Raw genomic sequence first — 23388 nt, 5'->3', positions numbered from 1 at the left:
GTGGGTATCTTTTAGTTTTTTTAATTTGATGGTAGTAAATAAAATTACATGTGACATTATAAAGAAATTGAAGGAGAATGGGCATGGGTACACCTGGATTGCTCGTGAAGCAAGAAAACTGCATTTGTTCCTTCATCTTTTCTGGAACTCAAGATCTATCACTCTCATATCCTATGTCTTTAGCCATTCACAGATGTGTTTCTCTTATCTTTTGGTTCACCTTCATTGCATATCCTCATAAGGGGAGAGAGGGTGTGGTGGAGAGAGAGGAGGGGCAGGCCGAGCTGTTACAAGAGCTTGCTTTTTTGGGAAATTTTTTTACGTGAAAAGGAAATTGATCCTTTAGCAAAGTTTCATATTCTTGGAATTTATTTGAAGGGTATTGTTTGTTTTGTTTTTTATTTTACTTGGAAAATGATAGTGGGAAGTATTAAGGTAATGAACAATGAGTCATACTTGAATGGGGCAATACAATGGTTCAGAATACTCGATGAATTTCGTTGATTATTAGGCAAGGCCGGTGGTGATCTGCTGAAGATTGTTGTTGTAGAGCTGGTGCATGGGAAAGTGTGTTTTCAGCTTTGTTTCAAGATAGCTATGATTAATTTCAAGATCAGGTTCAGACTAGAATATGAAGAAGACTGGGACGAGCTGTTCATAGAGCCCAATCAAAACATTTATTTGAATTGACCAATTCTTGAGAAGATATATTGAGAAGGTTGATAATGCGACGTGCATATTTGAAGCATATCGAGGCACGATTGGGTCATCACATGCTTTACTCAGACGAAATTTTGAAAGATAGATTTTACCCGAACATGATTGATACACCATTATGTCCTTTGAAGGTTGTGACTAATTTGTAGGAGGTTGTTTGGGATGCTGATATTGTAATCAATGGATTGCCTTCGACTGAATCACATGAAGTTTTTGAAGAGATTAGCAAGTCTTGGAAAGAGAGAATCACCATGCTAATCATCGTATCATTGGCAAAGGACATAGAAGCTGAACTCAACCCTGTTCCTCGTATCATTACATCCACGCAGATGATTAATCGAGCAGGTAAGACTTATTTTTCCAGTTTAGCTTATATTGTCGATAAGTTAGCTTATACATTGTATGGTTGCTTTTGGTGTCAAACTGCCTTAATGAGATTGTTGTAAAATTTTGTTTCGCAAGTGTACGACCGTAACAAGTAATAGTAGACCTAAGAGTCAGGATTGTCGATCCCACAATGACTATTTTCTAACACTTAATTCAATTTTTCTTTAACTACTATTTGACTAAAACAAATTAAAAATTGTAAAATCTGAGTTTTAATCTAACTTCTAGAAAATAAATGGATGTTCACACGATTGGTTGGAGAATCAAATGATGAATGGATGTTAGGGCAGAATAACTTCACCAATTGATCACCTTTGCATCTCAAATTAAAACTCAATTCTAATGTAGTGCTCGGTCGAATTTTCCTATTGTATTCAATTTACCCATTTCGAGTTCTTATTGAGCCTATTAAACTAATTTAATGTTATATCTATATGCAAATTTAACTTAGTTAAACGAGTTCTATGTCCTAGGAATTCAATTATGACCGCAATAAATGGTATAGGTATCTCTACTCGTTATACCAATGTATTGGATTTTACTACATGATCTAAATTCTAAACTCATATCTCTATTTGTAAAGAATTCACAAAAATCATCAAATTATTGATCAGATATTTTAATGCATTCAACTCATAGCAAAATCAACACATGAAAAAATTTAAAACTAAGAATCTTAATAAGAGAATGTAAAGGATCCCAATTGGTTACATTATTCTCCCTAACAATGAATTTAGCTACTCATAATTCAAGAAGAAAAATAAGAAATTGTCTTAGAATACATCACCGAATTTGTAATAAAGATGTAGAAGAAAAAGTAGAATTCTTGCACCAAGATCTCCTTCCCCTTCCAATGAATGCTTCTAATATTCAATTACTTGGTGTTAATCTTCTTGAATTTCTCTTTTGAATCTCCCTTTTTGTTGTCTTGTCTCCAATGTGTCAAGAACCCCTCAAAAGTATGAGAAATATGTATTTATAGGTGCCCCTTCGTTTTATGTAGAAGTAGGTTTTTTATGGATTTTAAAACGGCCCAAAAAAGTACGCCCTAGTTACTTAGTCGCAGCGCCTAAGCGCTACGTGACAGCACCTGGGCGCTATGATTGCGGCGCCTACGCGCTGCCTCTCGGGTCCAAATTTCATCTTTTTTTTTTCAGTTTTGTAGCGCCTAGGCGCTATGAATGCAGAGCCTAAGTGCCGTCTTTTTGCCTCAATTCCGTGTTTTTGGCCTCTTCATCCGCTTTAATACCTCTTTTCGCATCGCCTCTCCTAATCTTCAAAACAACACTAACAAACAGATCAAAAACATTCTATACTCACAAGATCTAGCATTTAATCAAGCTAAAATTGTGCAAAAGTCATGAGTGAAACAAACTTATCAAATACCCTCAAATTTAACCGTTTGTTAGTCCTCGAGTGAACAAACACATCAAACAATAAAATCATCCAAGGATGATACACACACAACTAGTCAGTTAAACGACTTGTCTTCTTGGCTCAACATTGATAATATTATATTATATTTATGAATGGTGTTAAAATCACAATGCAAGAACCAAACTTCCACTCATACAATGCGAAGCAGGTGTGTGTATGTGTATGGAGGGTCAAGCGTAGTGTCGTACATTCATAAGTTGGTTCACTTCCCAACCCTCAATGGTCAATTATTTCCTTTCTTCACTCGTAAGATTCACACACCCCCCAACTTGGTTCTTTTATTCTCTTACTATGGTATAATTATAAAGTTCAGTTTTGCTTAAGATTTCCTCACACCACTCTAATTTGGGTTAGTTCAACCGGCAATGTCAACAACTTATTCATGTAGTGATTCTTCCAATTTATGAGTGTTTCAACAATCTAGTTTATACTTAGTGATTCAAACCCACTAGTTATTTAGGCCCCCAAGATCAGTTTCTTTCTTTTTTTTTTTTTTTAACCTTACCCTTTTTTCCACTTCTTGACCCCTGTAGTGAATGTTAGGTCGTAACTCCCCAATTTTTTGTATACCAAAGCGTACCAGGTTTCAAGAGACCCCTACGGATTTAATAACTAGAGTAAAAAAGGTGCAGGTGTGAGACTCAGCTGAATACGTGCAATTTCTCTTATAAAAAAAATGAAATTTATAGGGGTTAGATTTCTAGCATTCGGTCATCACCAATCTTATACCAGAAAATTAAATACACTCAACACAATCTTTTTCACATGCACGGGATCAACACAATCGTAAATTATTTCTTTCGCCGGTTAGAACGCCCCAAATTATAGTGTACACGATTAAGGGGTATTGATATTCATGGGTTATGGGATTACACACCTAAGTCATCTCTTTAGCCTATATGCATGAGCCCTCATGTTCCTGTACGACGCTCAACTTAATACTCTTGCATAAATGTTATACCGCTTTATATGGATAAGTAGAAAGTCCAATTAAAATATATGATTCATCCACAATCCATAAACTGATAATGGTCTCAAATATATTCATCATAGCTAACAAGACGATCTAACTCACACAAGCATGCTGATTATGAAAATGCATAAATAATTCTTTTTTTTAATAAACACATGAACACATAAAACAAGCAAATCACATGCAAGATTTGAGAAACTCAACAACGTAAGCAAATGATGTCACTCCCCCCAAACTTAACTGAAACATTGTCCTCAATGTGAAATATAAACAAAATGGGGAGGGGACTTACCGGACGGACGACGTACATTGTCGTCCTTGACATCATCGTCCTGGGTATTCGAAAATGGATTTGCAACATGATCGGGTTAGAGAGGCGGCTGAGGAAATGTTCGATCGGAGTAAATCGAAGATATGACCGCATTGAACTTATGTTGATAATGGAACTGCTCGCACAATGTATTTTGCGTCAAATTCATTTGCAATTGCATGTTATGAAGCTGAGCTGCAAGGTCAAAATTGGGGTCAATAGCTGGGGTCGGTCGGCGTGATCTGGGCAGCTGGTCGCTCCAAGGAAAGGGTGGAGCACTGGAGGATTCGGAGCGGCTTAAGAACTTTCAAGTACACGCTCGTGTGATTGCCGGTTTGGGGCGCACAACCTCCTCAGTCGGGCACGTGACAACACCACCCGCTAAACAAAGCTCATAAATCAACAATGGGTGCCCTAGACCACCTGTCGTCGACCCTTTCAAAGTATGTAAGATGTTGTAAATAACTTTACCAACATCAATTGATAGGCGGCATTGAATGGCATAATTCAGGGTAGCCCGTTCTTTTGTTACTTCACTTAAATTGCTACTGGGAATAAGTTGCCAGAAATGAAGTGATGCCAAGTCTTACAACCCGAAGTCATACCAGAAGCAGAGAAGTTAAGTACATCAATCTCTGAACATTTCCATGTAGTACCAGTTGTGGCCAAGATTTGAATGACCTCATGAGGATCAACACCCTCGTCACAAAGTCTAGAGTACTCTTCATTTTCAATAGCTTGCAAATTATAAAACCTGTTGATGGAGGTTCTATCAAACGGTATCCATTTACCCCGCACAAACACTTGAAAATCTCAATGCTCCTTCGCATTGGCGTAGAACTCCCTGACAACCAGAATTAGCGCCGGTCGTGGTTGCCGAGCAAATACTTCCCAGTTCCGCCGACCTATCTGCTCTGTCATATAATTGTCAAAATCACGTTCAGGGATACATGTCTTGTGTACCACCAGGCAATTATATCGTTCAGCGGCCTCGGCACTAATGAATTTGCTCCTATCAAATGAGCTAGAAGAGGAGGCTACGGCTTTTGATCTCTTTTTAGGCGGCATTAGACCTGTGAAAGTGTAGAACATGCAAACCATTAGCAAAAACAGTAGTAAATGAAGATAAGGCAGGGCTTAAAATCTAGCTATAAGGGCGGACTATGGTCAAACGTGCAATAGATGTATTCTAAACCCAATTTCAATTCACGATCTCTACATGGCAATTCCCACATAAGTCAATGAGCACAATAGCCACAATAGCTCTTTTGTACCCAACTATGTTCACCTAGGCAATCCATCAAACACTTTGAAGGCACCAAATTTCCGCCAAAAATTGCCCATAATTTAGAAGTAATTCATGCCACATTATCTGCACCATACACGAATTTTTTGACACCACAACAAAGCAAGCCCTCCTCTTAACATAATTATCAAAAAAATGCACATATAAGCATCAACTATCATGTAAGAGAGAAAAAAATAGGAAGCAAAAAATAGCCATACCTGGAATGGTGCTGTGGAAACTAATAGGAATGGATGAATTCACACTTTGCAACAATGAAATGTGGAAAACAACAAGGGAGATTGAGGGGGCGAGAATATGTGTAATTGAAAGAATTGTGATGTGGGTGAGGTGAAAAGAGGAAAAAATATAAAATAAATTCAATAAAGAACAAAACTAAATTAAATAAGGAAAGAGAGGGGAAGAGGGTACCTTGGGAGGGTTGAGGAGGAAATGAAAAGGGGTAAACTTAAGGGTGTTAGGAAAGAAGATGAGAGGGAAGAGGGGTTGGGGAAATTACGTATTGTGAGTAGGGAGAGGGCTAGGGGTTATATGAAATAGAAAATAAGTAAAAAATAAAAAAAAATGTTTATGTGGGGAGGTGGCAGCGCCTAGGCGCCGAGAAGGCACTGCGTTTCTGCCATTCGGCAGTTTTGCAACGCTCTGAGCGCTACGTTACTGCCCTTTTTTTTAACTACTCCACCTTATCACACTCATCCATTTTCATTGTAGAACTCAAATTCCTCAATATGTAACCTTTATGGATTCTTCTACAAAAAAAAAAGAAAAAAGAAAGTGTTACTATTATAGCATAGATTATTAAGGGAACAACAAAATCAAAGCAAAAACCAAAGTAAATAAAGGGTAGAGCTTGGGTTGCCTCCCAAGAAGCGCTTCTTTTAAGTCATTAGCTGGATATAGTGCTGCAATTATTTGGGAACGCTAGATCGAGACTCTCTTTAGCGGTGGGGGAAATCTTCTACATAATGCTTGATGCGTTGGCCATTTACTTTGAAATTTCCTTTAGTTGGATGGTGTAATTCAATTGTCCCGTAGGGAAACACCTGAGAGACCGTAAAAGGACCGGACCATCTAGACTTCAATTTTTCTGGAAAAAGCTTAAGCCAGGAATTGTATAATAGCACTTGATCCCCCACTCGGAAAATTTGTTGCCTGATGTTCTTGTCATGCCACTGCTTTATCCTTTCCTTGTAGATGGATGCATTCTCATATGCCTCTCTTTTGAATTCCTCCAACTCATGTAGTTGTAGTACTCTTGTTTCTCCAGCCTTTTCGAGGTCCATGTTTAACTGCTTCAATGCCCAGTAAGCTCAGTGCTCAAACTCCACTGGTAGGTGGCATGCTTTCCCAAAGACTAGTCGGTATGGGGACATTCCTATAGGTGTCTTGTAAGCTGTGTGATATGCCCATAAAGCATCGTCCAATTTTTTTGACCAATCCTTGCGAGATGCATTCACAGTGACCTCCAAAATTCTTTTCAATTGTCTGTTTGACGTTTCCACCTGTCCACTTGTCTGAGGGTGATAAGGAGTGGCAATTCGATGTTGTACCCCATACTTATGTAACACTGCCTAGAATAACCGATTGCGGAAGTGCGTTCCACCATCACTTATAATGGCCCTAGGTGATTCATAGCGGTTAAATATGTGTTTCTTTATGAAGTCCACCACCACCCTTGCGTCATTTGTAGGCAATGCTTTAGCTTCTACCCATTTTGAAACATAGTCCACCGCCTCTAGGATGTACTGATTGTTGTAAGATGATGGAAATGGACCCATAAAATCAACCCCCCAGACATCAAATATTTCCACTTCCAAAATGTTGTTAAGTGACATCTCGTGACGCGGTGATATGTTACCTGTTCTTTGACACTTATCGCATGACCTACAGAAACTGTGGTAGTCCTTGGACAATGTAGGCCAAAAGAAATCACATTGGAGCACCTTTGCTACTGTTTTAGTGGGGACAAAGTGCCCTCCATAAGTTGAAGCATGTACTCACAAAAGGATCTATTTCATCTCATCCTCAGGCACACATCTCCTAATGATCTGATCCGCCCCTCTCCTATATAAATTTGGATCATCCCAGTAATAGAATTTCGCTTCATGATTGAGCTTCTTCTTTTGCTGATAGGTGAGATCCAGATCCATATAGCTACTAGCTAAGTAATTAATAATGTCTGCATACCATGGAACTTTTTCTACTTGCAATAACTGTTCATCTGGGAAGACCTCATTAATATTCACATCATCTGAATCCTGCAGTTGATCTATCCTTGTTAAGTGATCCGCTACCTAATTTTTTGTTCCTTTTTTATCACGAATCTTGATGTCAAATTCTTGCAGTAACAGCACCCAGCGAATTAGCCTTGGTTTCGCGTCCTTCTTCTCAAACAAATACTTCAGAGCGGCATGGTCTGTATAAACTATTACCTTGGACCCAATCAAATAAGAACGAAATTTGTCAAAAACAAAAATAATTGCGAGCATTTCCTTTTCAGTTGTTGCATAGTTGATCTGAGCATCAGTCAATGTTTTGCTAGCATAGAAGATAACATGAAATACTTTTCCGTTGCGTTGTCCAAGCACTGTCCCCACTGCAAAGTCATTGGCGTCACACATGAGCTCAAAAGGCAGTTCCCAATCTGGAGCCACTATCACAGGTGTCGATGTCAATTTTCCTTTCAAAGTGTTAAAGGCTTTCAAACACATTAGAAAATTGAATTGGTATATCTTTCTCCAGCAGGTTACACAACGGTTTTGTAATTTTTGCAAAGTTTTGAATGAATTTTCTGTAAAACCTTGCATGTCCCCTTTACTGAATTAGGTGGCTGCAATTTCTTAATCACCTTTATTTTTGCTTTGTCCACTTCAATCCCCTGTGCAAAAATTCGATGTCCCTGTACTATTCCTTCCTTTATCATGAAATAACATTTTTCCCAATTAAGCACAAGGTTTTTCTCCTCACATCTTTGCAATACAAGAGCCAACCGATCCAAGCAATCGTCAAACACAGAAAAATCGTCCATAAAAACCTCAATGTACTTTTCTACCATGTCAGAAAAGATGGCGATCATGCATTGTTGAAAGGTTGCCGGTGCATTGCATAAATCAAAAGGCATTCTTCTAAACGCAAACGTTCCATAAGGGCATGTGAAGGTTGTCTTCTCTTGGTCTTCTGGAGCAATTACTATCTGATTGCACCCTGAATATCCATCCAGAAAGCAATAATGAGAGTGTCCTGCCAACCTTTCCAACATATGATCAATGAATGGTAATGGAAAAAGGTCCTTTCTGATTGCATTATTTAGCTTCCTATAATCTATACATACTCTTCACCCTGTCACTAACCGTGTTGGTATCAGCTCGTTGTTCTCCACTGTGATTCCACCCTTTTTAGGTACAATATATACAGGACTCACCCATGAACTATTAGATATGGGATAAATTATTCCTGCATCCAGTAATTTCAGCACCTCTTTTCGCATGACTTCTTTCAAGGTTAGATTCAATCGGCGTTGTCCTTCCACTGATGCCCTTGACCCGTCCTCCATTGAAATCTTGTACATGCAAAGAGTTGGACTGATCCCTCTTATGTCAACTATTGTCCATCTAATTGCCATTTTGTGTTGCCTGAGTACTTCCAACAATTTATTCTCCTCTTCCCTTGTCATAACATTTGCAAAGATTACTGGCAGTGTTGTAGATTCTCCCAAATATGTATAACGAAGATGGGAAGGTAAGGGCTTTAATTCAAGAGTGGGTGCCTTTTCCACTGAGGGTACCGAGGGAGAAGGGTTGTCACTAAAAGATTCATACTACCAATGCCTTCTTCCTATGGGTTGCTCGACTAAGTTGACAACACATTCAGCTTTTCCTGCATTTGTTGCTTCCAATTGTGTAAGCTCTGCCTCACAAAGATTTGTGTGATGCTCTATATCAAATGTATCCGCCACAAGTTCTTCAAGAACATCAACTTGGCAGCAAGTATCGGAAGTCAATGGGTGTTTCATTGCCTTGAACACGTTGAATATGACTTGCTCATTGTCCACTTGAAGAATCATTTTTCCATCATAAACATCAATTAATGCTCTCCCAGTAGCTAAGAAGGGTCTTCCCAAGATCAGAGGAATATTTGAGTCTTCTTCCATGTCCAAATTAATGAAATCGGTCGAAAAAATAAATTTGTCAACTTTGACCAACACATCTTCAATAATTCCTCTTGGTCGTTTCATCGATCTGTCGGCCAGTTGCAAAGAGATTGTTGTAGGTTTTGCTTCTCCTAATCCAAGAGAGCTGTAGACAGAGAGAGGCATCAAATTAACACTGGCACCTAAATCACATAAAGAATGTTCAAAGAAATTAGAACCAATTGTAAAAGATATAGTGAAACTCCCTAGGTCTTTTAGTTTAGGAGGTAGCTTTCTCAATAGTATTGCACTGTACTCCTCGTTCAAGCATACTGTCTCATGTTCTTCCAGCTTCCTTTTGTTAGATAGGATCTCTTTCAACAATTTTGCATAGTTGGGCATTTGGGTAATTGCGTCTGCAAAAGGAATATTGATGTGCAGTTTCTTGAAAACCTTTACAAACTTGGCAAACTGATTACCAACTTCTTTCTTTGTAACCTTTGAGGGAAGGAAATTGGTGGCACATAAGCTTTCACGGGGCTGGGTACTCTCACTACAGGTGTTTCTTTCCTCTCGTTCTCCTTATCAGTTGGTTGTTCAAACTCTACTTCTATCCCAGCCTCTTCATCCATTATTTCCTTTTCTTTTCGCTCTAGTCTCTTCATATATATTTCTAGAAGTTGCACCCCCACTCCTGGTAGTAATAGCTTGCACTTGCTCTTTTGGCTTGACCATTGTGTTGCCTGGCAATGTCCCTTGTGGGCGCTCTGCAAGCTGTTGAGTTATCTGACCAATTTGTGTTTCCAACTTCTTGATTGATGCTTGTTGATTCTGAAAGTTAGTGTCAATCTGCTGAAACACTTGTTAGTCTTCTGCATATACTGGTTGAACATCTCCCCCCAAACTTGGTTTTTTCTCTTGTTGGACATTATTTGAATTGTTCCCTTGCTGATTATCCGACCATCTGAAGTTTGGGTGTTGTCTACATCCTGGGTTGTACGTTTGAGCAAATGGATTAAAATCTCGAGACTCATTCTGAATGAAATTGACATGTTCATCGGGATAGCCAATAGATGTGCAGTTTTCTGTCAAATGATTTGTCCCGCAGTTCTCACATAATGGACTAGCTGTCACTGTATGTGCTCATTTCGTTTGTGATTTCACCAATAACACCACCTGTTTTTTCAATGCTACTATTTGGGCGTTGATAGCTGCTGTGCTATCTAACCCGTACATTCTTCCTGTCTTCAGTGGCGCCACTCTTTCTGATGAGAACATTGAATATGTAGTGGAAACCAACTCAAACAGTTCCATGGTTTGCTGCACAAATTTTCCTATAATTGGTCCTCCAGCTAAGGCATTGACTTGGGATTTTGACAGTGGTGTAAATCCAGTGTAGAAGTATTGCACTTCATTACCTATAGTAATTCCATGGTTTGGGCATTTCCTCATCAACTCATTAAACCTATTCCATGCTTCGTGATAGATTTTTCCCTCTTTCTGTTAAAAAGTCTGAATTTTCTATTTGATTTTAGCTACCCTCGTCGGTGGGAAAAATTTATTACAGAACTTCCTCTTTAGTTCTTCTCATGTACTAATGCTAGCATGAGGCTCAGCATCTAACCACTCCAATGCAGCATCTCTCAATGTAAATGGGAATAGTTGTAGTTTAATAGCATCTTCATTGACCCTCGGAGCATTCTGACAGTTTCTGAGAAATCTAGAGATATGCGTGTTTGGATTCTCTTGAGGTCGTCCGTAGAATTGCAGGGTGTTGCTCATCAAGTTAATCCAATCAAGCCTGATCTGAAAGTTATTTACCCCAAAATCTGAAAGTTATTTTATTTGCGTCTTCGTCTGAAGGTATGTTCTATCTCCGAATCAAACGGTTCAAGATCGTTGCCTTGAGCACGGAGCATACAACGAACACAATTTTATGTAAATAAAAGAAAAATAAAAAAAATCAAATAACAGTTAAAATAAAGAAAATAAATTAAGACTAAAAGACATAGTTCCCGGCAACGGCGCCAAAAACTTGTTGTAAAATTTTGTTTCGCAAGTGTACGACCCGTAACAAGTAATAGTGGACCTAAGCGTCTGGATTGTCGATCCCACAAAGACTATTTTCTAGCACTTAATTCAATTTTTTCTTTAACTACTATTTGACTAAAACAAATTAAAAGTTGTAAAATCTGAGTTTTAATCTAAATTCTAGAAAATAAATGGATGTTCACACGATTGGTTGGAGAATCAAATAATGAGTGGATGTTAGGGCAGAATAACTTCACCAATTAATCACCTTTGCATCTCAAATTAAAACTCAATTCTAATGTAGTGCTCGATCGAATTCTCTTATTGTATTCAATTTATCCCTCTCGAGTTCTCATTGAGCCTATTCAACTAATTAAATTTTATATCTCTATGCAAATTCAACTTAGTTAAATGAATTCTATGTCCTAGGAATTCAATTATGACCGCAATAAATGGTATAGGTATCTCTACTTGTTATACCAATGTACAGGATTTTACTACATGGTCTAAATCCTAAGCTCATATCTCTATTTGTAAAGAATTCACAAAAATCATCAAATTATTGATTAGATAATTTAATGCGTTTAACTCATAGCAAAATCAACACATGGAAAAATTAAAAACTAAGAATCTTAATAAGAGAATGTAAAGGATCCCAAATGGTTATATTATTTTCCCTAACAATGAATTTAGCTACTCATAATGCAAGAAGAAAAATAGGAAATTGTCTTAGAATGAATCACCGAATTTGTAATAAAGATGTAGAAGAAAAAGTAGAATTCTTACACCAAGATCTTCTTCCCCTTCCAATGAGTGCTTCTAATATTCAATTGCTTGGTGTTTATCTTCTTGAATTTCTCTTTTGAATATCTCTTTTTGTTGTCTTGTCTCCAATGTGTCAGAACCCCTCAAAAGTATGAGAAAGATGTATTTATAGGTGCCCCTCCGTTTTATATAGAAGTAGGGTTTTTATGGATTTTAAAACGGCCCAAAAAAACACGTCCTAGATACTCAGTCGCAACACCTAAGCGCTGATGATAGCGCCTGGGCGCTACGTTTTCAGTGCCTGGTCGCTATGATTGCGGCGCCTAGGCGTTGCCTCTCGAGTCCAAATTTCATCTTTTTTCCAGTTTCGTAGCGCCTAGGCGCTATGAATGCAGCACCTAAGTGCCGTCTTTCTGCCTCAATTCCGTATTGTTGGCCTCTTCATCCACTTTAATACCTCCTTTCGCATCACCTCTCCTAATTTTCAAAACAACACTAACAAACACATCAAAAACGTTCTATACTCACAAGATCTAGCATTTAATCAAGCTAAAATTTTGCAAAAATCATGAGTGAAACAAACTCATCAGAGATACTTAGAGTTTATGAATTATATGAGAACCTAAGAAAGTGGAAAAAAAAGAAAGCAAAGAAACTAATTTCAATTTATATGTATAATTATACGTTCGGATGAAATTAACCAAATTTTATAGTTACATATCTTCTTTTCTTTCTTCATTTAAAAAAGGACAAACTCAATGGGAGCTTGGTGATAGGTTCCTGATGGATGATCATGTTGGTGAAGGATTATAGAAGAGAAGCAGCGATGAAATATATTGTTTATTGAATTGTTAAAAGAGACTACAACTCTAGTCGAATTGATGAAATAAAAATGGAAATTGAAAGAACAATTCTAAGGCTTTCGAGAGGCCTAGTCTCTCACCCTTGACCCAACCAAAACATGAATGAACATCCCCTAACCCCCAACTCTCACATTTATAAACAATCCCTTGACTGTGGCTATTTGACTTATTGCATTTTTTACCCTACTAACCAACTATTGAACCTTCTAGCCTAACAATGACGTGGCAGCAACCGAGTGAACCAAATAGGAATCTATCATTACCCGTCGTCCTAAAAATTCACCTTGTCCTCAAGGTGGAAGTTGTTGATGTTATAGTCGATTTATCATGCAACCAAACCATTTGTCTTGCAAGCACTCCAATCATTTTCATCACTAGAAGGGAACATTTCAACTCCTTGAAGTGGGAGGACTTAATCAAGCAAGCAATTATCACAAGTATCGTATCCAAGGAAACTCCATGACTAGTTGAACCTACCATAGGATATTCACTTGGCACTGCCGATGTTGAAGCACTATAACAATGCTAGTTTTTGGGTGGATGATTTGTATTGAGTAGGTTGAAATATTTGGGTAAGTATATGGGTATAGGGATGGCCCATTAAAAAAAGTTTGGGCTACTAGAATTATTTTAATGGGAAGACCACATAACTCATAGCTTTAAAGATTACATTTCATAAATAACAAACTCAATCAAATATTTCAAAAATCAGGTTGTAAATAAATTTATTAAATATTAAATTATGGTATAACATCCATTAATTATTTCCATCCATGCCATCCACCTCATCCTATCACCCCATTACACCATCTTTCCTCCACCAGAGATGGCTATCATCTCTGGCGACCACTCCGGCAACGGCTCCAGCGATCACTCCAGTGGCCGCTCTAGCAACTATTTCGACGATTAACCCGACAAACTGCTCCGACGACCACTCTAGCAAACTGCTCCAATGACCACTCCAGCGTCTACTCCGGTAACTATTCCAGGTACTCCTCCTGCTTGCCAATAGAAAAATCTCCAAAATTTGAAAAAAAATCTCTCTCCACACCCACTGTTGAAAAATCTCCAAAAAACTGTGGTGGTCGTAATGGTGCGTTGTAAGTGATCAGATATGCACCTGTGACATCTGTGACCATACCTGTATTATATGTTACTAATTGTGACCAAATTTTTATTGAGTGTGACTATATATGATTATGCCAATCTCAAGTCACAACTGGTCACAATCAATACAAAATTGGTCACAAATAGTTACAACAAACACATACTTGCTCGTATAGGGTCACCACAAATAAATCTGTACACATCGCATACATGTGATAATTGTGACCAATTTTGCCTTCGGTGTGACTAACTACGATCAAAATTATATTCAGAGTAACTATCTGTAACCAGATCAATATCAAGTCACAATCCACCATCACCACCAAAGAACAACAGATCAGAAAATCATCGCACTCCCAACACCACAATGAGCATCACAACATCTATACCACTGTCTCCCACAATTACCACCACCATAACAATCGAAAAATCGCCACAACACCACTGCACAAAGCACTCACAGTACACCACCACCATCTCCTCTATCTCCAGCTACACCACACCACCACCGACATGACACCACCAAAAGAATCCATAAACCCGTTGCCACCACCACAGCACACTACCACAACCAGTACCTCAAAAGCCATAACAAAAAATGCAGCAAAATCACCACAGAAAATCACCACAAAATCACTAAAGAAACTTTTGCTGGAGATTGCAACGCCGCATGAACCTCTACGGTGGCGGATCGGAGGAAATTTCAGATCCACTTAGCCCATGGACGTTGAGTAAGTGTGACGGTTGTGGGTGAGATGGCTGAGTGGGTATAGCTACCACCACTGAGCCCTTGGACGTTGCTTTGCTGCGCACGGTGGATACGATCAGTAGAAGTGTCATGCCAGAGGTGCATCGAACGGGTCCAACATCAGAGGAGCATCGAATGCCTCACAGCGCATTGTGTGTCGTCGTAGCGACTCTCACATCTCCGTCAAGTTGGGTGGCTGCCGGAGTGAAGTGGTGATAGATATAAAAAATGTATACAGTGAGAGAGAGAGAGGAGGGAGAATGAGACATGTAGAGAGAGAAAGAGTCTATAGTGAGAGAGGGGGGAGAAACGAAACTATAGAGAGAAAAAGATGTAGTGTCAGTGTGGGTAAAGGTTAGGGATTGGATGGGTTAAATTATTGGTGTAATATTAGTTTAATATAATATTAAAATAATAATGTGTAATTAACACCCGAGAACTGAAAGTTAAACTTAATCCCATTCTCTTTGAAAATGAATCTTTAATTCCACGTTTGTACGTAATTTTCCCTATTTTTATTTCTATTTGGGCTGTAACTCATTTGGGCCAGCTTCACCAATTCATTCTTATCTTCCATGTGTTGGGCTAACTCCCTAATGAAGCCCAACCCCCAAGCTTTGGCCCCATGTCTTTAACTGATCTTAGCCCAGTGATACAATAGCCTTCCATCTCTTCGGAAATTGCCGGCAATGGAGCTGCAATTCCTTTCAAAACTAGCATTTTTAGCCTACAATCGTGTGCCTCTGCCTTACGTGGTTCTTCTATGCGGTTATGATTGTCAGTAATTACCCCACTTTAATCCGATTGAAGTGTAATTGCCCAAATTTCATTCGGTTCAGGTAGTGTAGCCGCCTGACCATTTTCTGCCCCGACTCGTCCCTTTTTTCCATCATCAAGTCAAGTTCCATCATGATAGACATTACCTTGTCAATTATCACAATCATAAGGCGTTGATCAATCTGCCCCTGAAGTTTCATCATCCTTGGACGCTCCACCTTTTCCCTCTCTCCTATGGTCACCATCGTCAGTAAGAGCATTACGACTGTTGTTGATTTTGGAACGATCGTAGCTGGATTCGATGTATGGATCGGATTGAATTGGGTGTTTAGATCTGGGTTGTAGGTATTTGTTTTAATCTTATATGGGTTGTAAATTGAGTTGGGTCTTCTTCATAGACTTATTTTTGTCTTTCATCCTTTGGTTTATGGGGAAAGTTCAAAAATCAGGTGTCCAGTATGACACAATTCAATTCTCAAGTCTCAAGTTTAAAAATGCAGAATTCAGGTATTGATTAATTAATTAAATATATTTATTATTTAAATATAATAAGATCACAGTTGCACAATTAATGGTCACAGATACACAATTATAGGTCACAAATGATTTTATTGGTCACATATTATAAAATTAATTGGTCACATATTATGTCGAGGTCACAAAGTCACAGATAAAAAAAATTATAGGTCACAATTTATTTATCGGTCACATATTTACAAATTTGTTGGTCACAAATTATTTTTTAGTCACATATTATCGAATTTTAAGGTCACAGTGGAATAGTCACAAATTTTATGGTCACAGTTTATCCCACCCTACCCCGTCGTGACACCATACACCACCACCCACACTTGCAACCACCCTTGCCTTGTGACCGTCCCCAAAATCACAACACCACCACCTGCACCAGCACCATCACCATCGTCCACCGTCACCATCATCATCACCAGCATCTTGTTCCAACTTCCAACAACCACCACTATCGCCACTACCACCAACAACCACCCATAGCACCCAACCAGATCTGCAGCGCCATGGAGAAATGACGCCAGTGCACACTGCCAACACCACGTCATCGCTGTCGCGAACACCCACCCACCCGCACGCACGCACACACCCCACACCACGCACACTCACAACTCGTCGAAATTGGACGAAAAAGGCTGCGTTTCGGGGGGCCTGTGTTGCCCCTCGAAACGCAGCCGGATAAGGGATCTGCAATTCCGATCGATTGGGTGGCTTATAGGATGAATTGTGACCATGTTTCGGATCGTCTGGATGTGGGCTATTGGCCGGCAGTGGTCCGCGACCATGGGTGTTGCCGGAACGGGAGAATCCGGCTGAAACATAATGCGACAGTTCAAAAATTTGGCCGCGATTTTCTGCAAATTTCGGCTAGTTGGTGGCCGATGGTTGGGTGGAGGTTGTAGAGGGTGGTGAGGTGAGTCTATTGGTGGTTGGGTCCGGTGGCCGGAAACTGGTCGGTGGCGCTGGAGTTGTGGACAAGTAGAGAGAAAAATGAATGAGAAAGGAAGTGACGAGATTGATTTGGGGAATTGATTAGGGTTTTTAATTGAATTGGTTGAATTAACTATATATAATAGCTGATATTTGCATAGATAAATTTTATCCCTAAACTTTGAATTTGAACTTTTAAATGCTTGGTTTTATGTAATTTCCTCTTGGTTTATTTTCACAATTTGGCCCAAACCCTGAGGCTTTAATCTTCTACCTTCGGCCCATAACTTGGTTTTCAACCCATTAACAAAATTACTCTGAATTGACCTATCTGGCATTATCTCTAACGAAGCAACCAAGCTTTCAAATAGCTACCGGTCACGATTGTCCCCGCCCCAAGTCTCATCTCTGCCCTTTTTACCTTCCGTAAGCACGCTTGCCTCATAAGTTTTGATTGGAATTTCAAAAAGGAAGGGTGGGTTTGGTTATAGCCCAGCCAACTTATTCAGCCATTTGAAAATTGAATAATTTTGTTGCAGTACCTGCACAATGAAGTTGGGAACCTCAATCTCGATTTCTTCAACTTCTACATCCAAACTCCTTGATTCTAATATCACCCCCTATCCTCTCGTTCGGAATGCCTTCACCATAGATTTCATGGACAACTGAGTTTCAACCTTTTAACTGGAGAACCTTTTTCCATTGGCGTGGGTAGACGTACGGTGACCGCAGTGATATTTAGGAAAAGCATAAGGGTTGAAATTTATATTTGGGCTTGGAATGTTACCTCTACTTCTATTTGGGCCTGAATTATATTGGGCCTGCTTCAGAGCTTGATTGCAGTCCTCAACTCTTTGAGCCCACTCCTCACTTTGGCCTAACCCTTTAGTATTACACATTTTTCCTTCAGTCATAACCAACAGTTTCTTCTCATTGATGAAATTCTTCTCCAGCACTGCATCTGATATCGTCGATAATGGCACTGATGAGTTTTCAAATAATCTTCAGCTTCCTTTGATAGTGGTTTCTTTACTTCGATTTTGGCTGTCTGTACTTGCCCCAATTTCATCAGAATTGGGTAGAATTTCAGAGGTATGTGTGGTTTTAGGTGAAGTAGTGGCCAATTCCTCCTTTCTTTTCGATTCCTGTCCTTCCAATTTTTTTATCGTGAAATCCAATTTCTCCATCATATTAGCCCTCGCCTTCTTCATTTCAGATTTCACTGTTTTCAGATCTTTCTGTATTTCCAACTGAATTCCATCAATTTTCGACTCCAATTTATCGACTCAATCTTCTACTTGTATTTCTTCATCAGATGTAATTCCCCAGGGCCAGAATGGTTGCTCTGATACCATTTTGATAGGTTCCCGATGGCTGATCATGTTGGTGAAGGATTATAAAAGAGAAACAGCGATGAAATATATTGTTTATTGAATTGTTAAAGGAGACTAGCCCCCTTTGTTTTCCATTCTTCCCTTATTAAAATAAAAAATATAACCGTTATCCATTACATCAACCCACAAAATTTGAATTGTTATCTCTTGTGTGGGGTCGTAACGACTATATTTTTTATTCTTATTCTTTCAAAAATGGAAAACAAATGGGGCCTACAACTCTAGTCGAATTGATAAAATGAAAACAGAAATTGAAAGAACAATTCCAAGGCTTTCGAGAGGCATGGTCTTTTCCCTTGACCCAACCAAAACGTGAATGAATGATCCCCGAACCCCCAACTCTCACATTTATAAGCAACCCCTTGACTGTGGCTACTTGACTTATTACATTTTTACCCTACTAACTATTGAACCTTCTAGACTAACAATGACGTGCTGGCGACCAAGTGAACCAGATAGGAATTTATGAATTGGCAGATGATTTGTTGCCTACAATGCCATGTTTGTTCAACATATTAAATTTGGTCTTCAGCAATAAATGTCCAGAAATGTCTGGCTCAAAATGCCTTTTGATAAAGTTTTCAATTGATCAATGAAAAATTCCCTTCGGATAATGTTTTTAGTTGAATAATGAAAATTTGCTCTCTGTGCACATCATTTCTCTAAAACTAGATTGTGTTATTAAAGAATTAAGGATTCTCAACCTTCTTCAATTAGAACATTAAAAATGGCGGTTCTCAGTCTTGTTGATTGAGTGTTCTTTCATTTATGAGTAAGAGATGGTTGTCTGCATATTGACATGTAAAATCACAAAGAAATATACTCTCATATCTACTGTAGGAATTTGCATTTTTGATATATATTATATCTTATAACTTGAATGAAGCCTTTTTTGCTATATTTTCACACCAAGGCTATTTTTTATTTTAGGACTGTATCATTAGAGTTCAATGACATGGAGATTCTTCACGAAAATATTCTTTCGATTTGTATTCGCAAGTATACGGTTCGTGACAAGTAATACAGTGGAAAATTGAGTCCAAATATCGTCCCACAAAAATTGATTTAGTTCAATGTTATTTATCCAAGCTTTAACCGAAACTAAATTTTGACAAGTGATTCTATAACTTCATTAAGCTAATTATGCAGGCAATGAACGAAATGCAAATTGATGTTTAAAAGACCTAAAATACTATTAAATGTTGATAATGCAATTTAATGTACAGTAATTGTATGATGCACATTGATCACGAATCCCCAAGCAATGCTCAATTCAACCCTAGTTCTATAATTTGACAACACGTTGAAATTATGAAGAATCAATGCTCCTAAATCTATTAAACAGTCTCTCTCGAGCAAAGTTAAACCTACTCTCATATACCACCATCATATATCTCTATGAAGGGTGCAAATATACAAGAATACATCTAGTTTTGTGAGCACTTAAAGATTTAAGTAGAGTATAGAGATATATCTCTATTCCTATCGGACCCTACGATGATTTATACAGTGTCGAACCTATTTCCCATCTCTCGAATGCAAGAAACAAGTCATCCAAACTCACACAATTACGGGCCCTTAATTGTGGAAGAAATTAAATGCATATAAACCATTCAAAATATTCAATACGTGTTTTTATGTCAAAAATATAGAATAAGGAATAAAAATAAAAATCACATTACAAGGTTCATTGATCGCTTAGTACATAAAAATCTAGCCTAACATGATGGGAAGAAGAAAACAAACTAAATCATAAAGAAAAGATACCACCACTTTAAATCTTGAATTGAATCATTGCGTCTTGATGTCAATCTTCTTGTTCCTGCCTTATTCTCTTCTCTAAAAATTCTTATGAATATGTTATAATGTGTGGTGTATGCTTAGGGACGGCCCTAGGGTTGTAAAATACCTCCAAAGATTTGTTACCACAAGAATTTCAGTAAGAATAGGAAATTGAGAATTTTTCACCGCGATTGGCCTGGGCATCCGCCAGGCCAAAGTTTTCTTCGCTGTAATAATTTTTTTACGTTGGGAAGTCACTCAGTTTTAAAAAACTCCCCAATGTTGCATTTTAGCCCCCGAAATCAATTCTCAATTTTTTCAAGTCATTTCTAGTGCATCTTTAACCCTTTGATTTTTAATTGCATCTAATTGAACCCGCAACATCTCTAATCTTCATAATGTGGTCCGAATCAACTATTGAAATGTTGCAATTTAGTAGTTATACTTGGATTTCCTTCATTTTTGATCCTTTTTTTTGTTTCTTTTTTCTTGAATTTCGCCAAGTTCATCAATATAGTTCTACAAAACATAATTACATATAATTAAGTCATAATTCAAACGCTTTGATCAACAATTAGTCATGTTTTGTGGCCAAATAAGTGTGTAAAAACGCACTTATCAGAGATAAAGTCTCAGATGTTTGCCTTCCCATCTTGATGTTCATGCTTCATATCTTTCCCATGTCTCCCCAAATTCTACGTCATAGAACGAGAATCAAATAGAACAAAGCAAAGCATCTTATATTTAAAAGAAATTGTCACCTTGTCTGTAATTCATTCTTTATTTCCTTAACTATATTATATTACTTGGCAGTAGGAGTAAAAATGGAGAATATTATTTATCTTGGCGGTCCAAATATTGCCTCAGATATCTGTAACAAGGAATCTGCTAATGCTCGAATAAGTGGAGCCAGAAAATGGAGAATATAGCTTGCTATGTTCTTAAGGCAATCCCATTTCAATGTTTGGGACCCCAGTGACCTTCTCACAGGCGAAGTTATGGGAGGATTGAAGAACGTCTTTGCCATTAGAACTGTAGTTTTAAATTTATTTATTTATTTATTTATTTATTTTTATACTCAATTCTTATTCTTATTTTTTCTTTAAAAAGGAAAAAAAAAAAAATACTGCTTCCTTACAATTCTGACACTTCTGATTCTTGAACTTTAACTTTATTCATTGGTTGAAACGATTGAGAGAGGAAAAGGCCTAGATTTCTATTAACCATCATGTACACTCGATTAAATGTAGGGTAGCTCTTGAAATATGCTGAGGCATGCTTCATTTCCTGGATACTGAGGTTGTACATATTCATCATAACTCATGCTTGACTGTAGATTAATGAATGAACCATTATAAACTTGCACATTTTGCCTCTTTTTATATTATGAAGCTCTTGAAAGAATGAATTATAATCGCTTTTTCAAGATGTTCTACTAATATCTGTCAAGATGATAGGAACTCTTTGTATTTATGTAGGGACCAGCTTAAGTTTAGAACTTAAGGGGTTCTCTTGCTGAAGTGAAATCTGATATCGTGGTTAAGGTAATTTGTTATTTCTTTCTACTTTTGTTATTTTCTCAAGAAATGATGTGAGTTTTTCCTCGTATGAAGCTTGTACCCATATTATTCTTCATGCAAATTGGTTTGAGGAAAGGTTCTTGCTCATTTGTTGAGGCTCGTGCTGCTGGTTGCTTGGGATACATATGGGACACTGTTTCTGGCAGTGATTTGGTGCTACACTTGATATTCGATGTACCTCAGGTATCAAATTATCTTGTTTATTTAGCCATGAGGGCTTTGTTGTTATCCTCTTCACGTTGCTCTCTCTATATTTAAAAATGAATGCTTTGAATTTTTTATTTGGTGTAAAAATATATTTTACAAGGACTAGCAGATGAGAGTGGCTCTGTTTTTTGTTATCAGTCATTTTATCAGCTTTCGAGTTTTTTCCATTTCAATACTGATTACAATTTTTCCAATATTTATTTATCTTAAATTTATGGGACAATTCAATCTTAATTTTATCATGCGTTGTAGGCTGATAATTACGAGAAAGTGTTCTCCCACATGATGCCAAATAGCATATTTGGACTCTGCCATGGATTCCGTTTTGGCCATTTGCAATCTGTTGGCCTTGACTTCCCAAAACAAAATCAGCATAATAGCTCTAAGTCCAAAGGGAATGGGACCTCTATGAGAAGGTTATATGTGCAAGGACAATAAATCAATGGTGCTAGCATCAATTCTGTCCACTAGGTTTGTGCATCTACGAGTTTAAAAAAAAAAAAGGTTGAACCCCAACCTTGAGGGCCCCCACTACCCCGCCTCTAGAGCTTTGTGAGAGAGGTAAATCGAGAAATATGCCCCATCAAGCCAAGGAACAAGAGCTGTCTGTACACTGCGCCTTCAAGAAGTATAATTCCATGTCTCAGGAATTGAACCCCTACACTGCCGCTGCTAGCAAGGCGTGAGATAACCTCACTCCTGTCCTTTACACCACTGGATTATGCCCCGAGGGGCATTGTGCATCTACGAGTTTGTGGAAGGTGGTGGTTGTGGGTGTGAGAGAGATGATGGGCATTTGCGCACATGTGAGGTTCTTGATATATGATATTTGATGGGTTTTTTTTGCCTTCATGCTTAGGATGTTGATGGTAAATCTAATACCCTGCCCTTAAATGGTCAATTGCCCTTGGTTCTCCTTTTACTTTTGTCACTACTTTGGAGTCGGGGTACAAGAGTGATATTTTTGGGGAGAGAAGTGGTTTTTAATGTCATAATTCACTTGATGATGAACCCTGAATGTCAATTTTCTGATCAATAAGCATTTTACTCGATGTTGTACATGGTATTGTGGAATCATTATTTAGATGGTACGCTGAAAATGGAATGTGCGAAGATGTTGCCTACAACACTGTGGAGTGTATAACAAGAATTTTTGAACACAATTGATATCTGCATTGCTCCCTTGAAAAGATTGGAAATCCATCTGGTGTAGATGATCTTAGATAAATTCGATACTAAAACTTGCTTTTGTCTCAAAGGAAGATCGGTTTTCATTTCTGTTTGGATCATTAATTATTATTCATAAAAAATCCCAAAAAAAAAAATACATTAAAAATTTCCTTATTTCATTTATTTTATCCTTGCTTCCATCAGCTTTTGAAGTCATTCACATGCATATAGATAAATTTTCTATCAC

The 23388-nt window shown here is 38.1% G+C and overlaps 1 protein-coding gene and 1 pseudogene across 1 annotated transcript; both read left to right on the top strand.

Moving 5' to 3' along the window:
- The first annotated feature begins 414 nt into the window (after nucleotides 1-414).
- LOC111390393 lies at nucleotides 415-21674 on the top strand (annotated as a pseudogene).
- LOC111390421 (ketol-acid reductoisomerase, chloroplastic-like) lies at nucleotides 21315-22465 on the top strand. Its single transcript, XM_023015459.1, has 2 exons — nucleotides 21315-21947; nucleotides 22224-22465. Exons 1-2 carry the CDS (start codon nucleotides 21792-21794, stop codon nucleotides 22407-22409), a joined length of 342 nt encoding a protein of 113 aa, XP_022871227.1. The 5' UTR covers nucleotides 21315-21791; the 3' UTR covers nucleotides 22410-22465.
- The last annotated feature ends 923 nt before the right edge of the window (nucleotides 22466-23388 follow it).

The sequence above is a fragment of the Olea europaea genome, unplaced genomic scaffold (assembly GCF_002742605.1).
Source record: "Olea europaea var. sylvestris unplaced genomic scaffold, O_europaea_v1 scaffold680, whole genome shotgun sequence".
Lineage (NCBI taxonomy): Eukaryota > Viridiplantae > Streptophyta > Magnoliopsida > Lamiales > Oleaceae > Olea > Olea europaea.
Note: the sequence above shows the minus strand (reverse complement) of the source record. Positions and strands in the feature narration are given on the sequence as shown.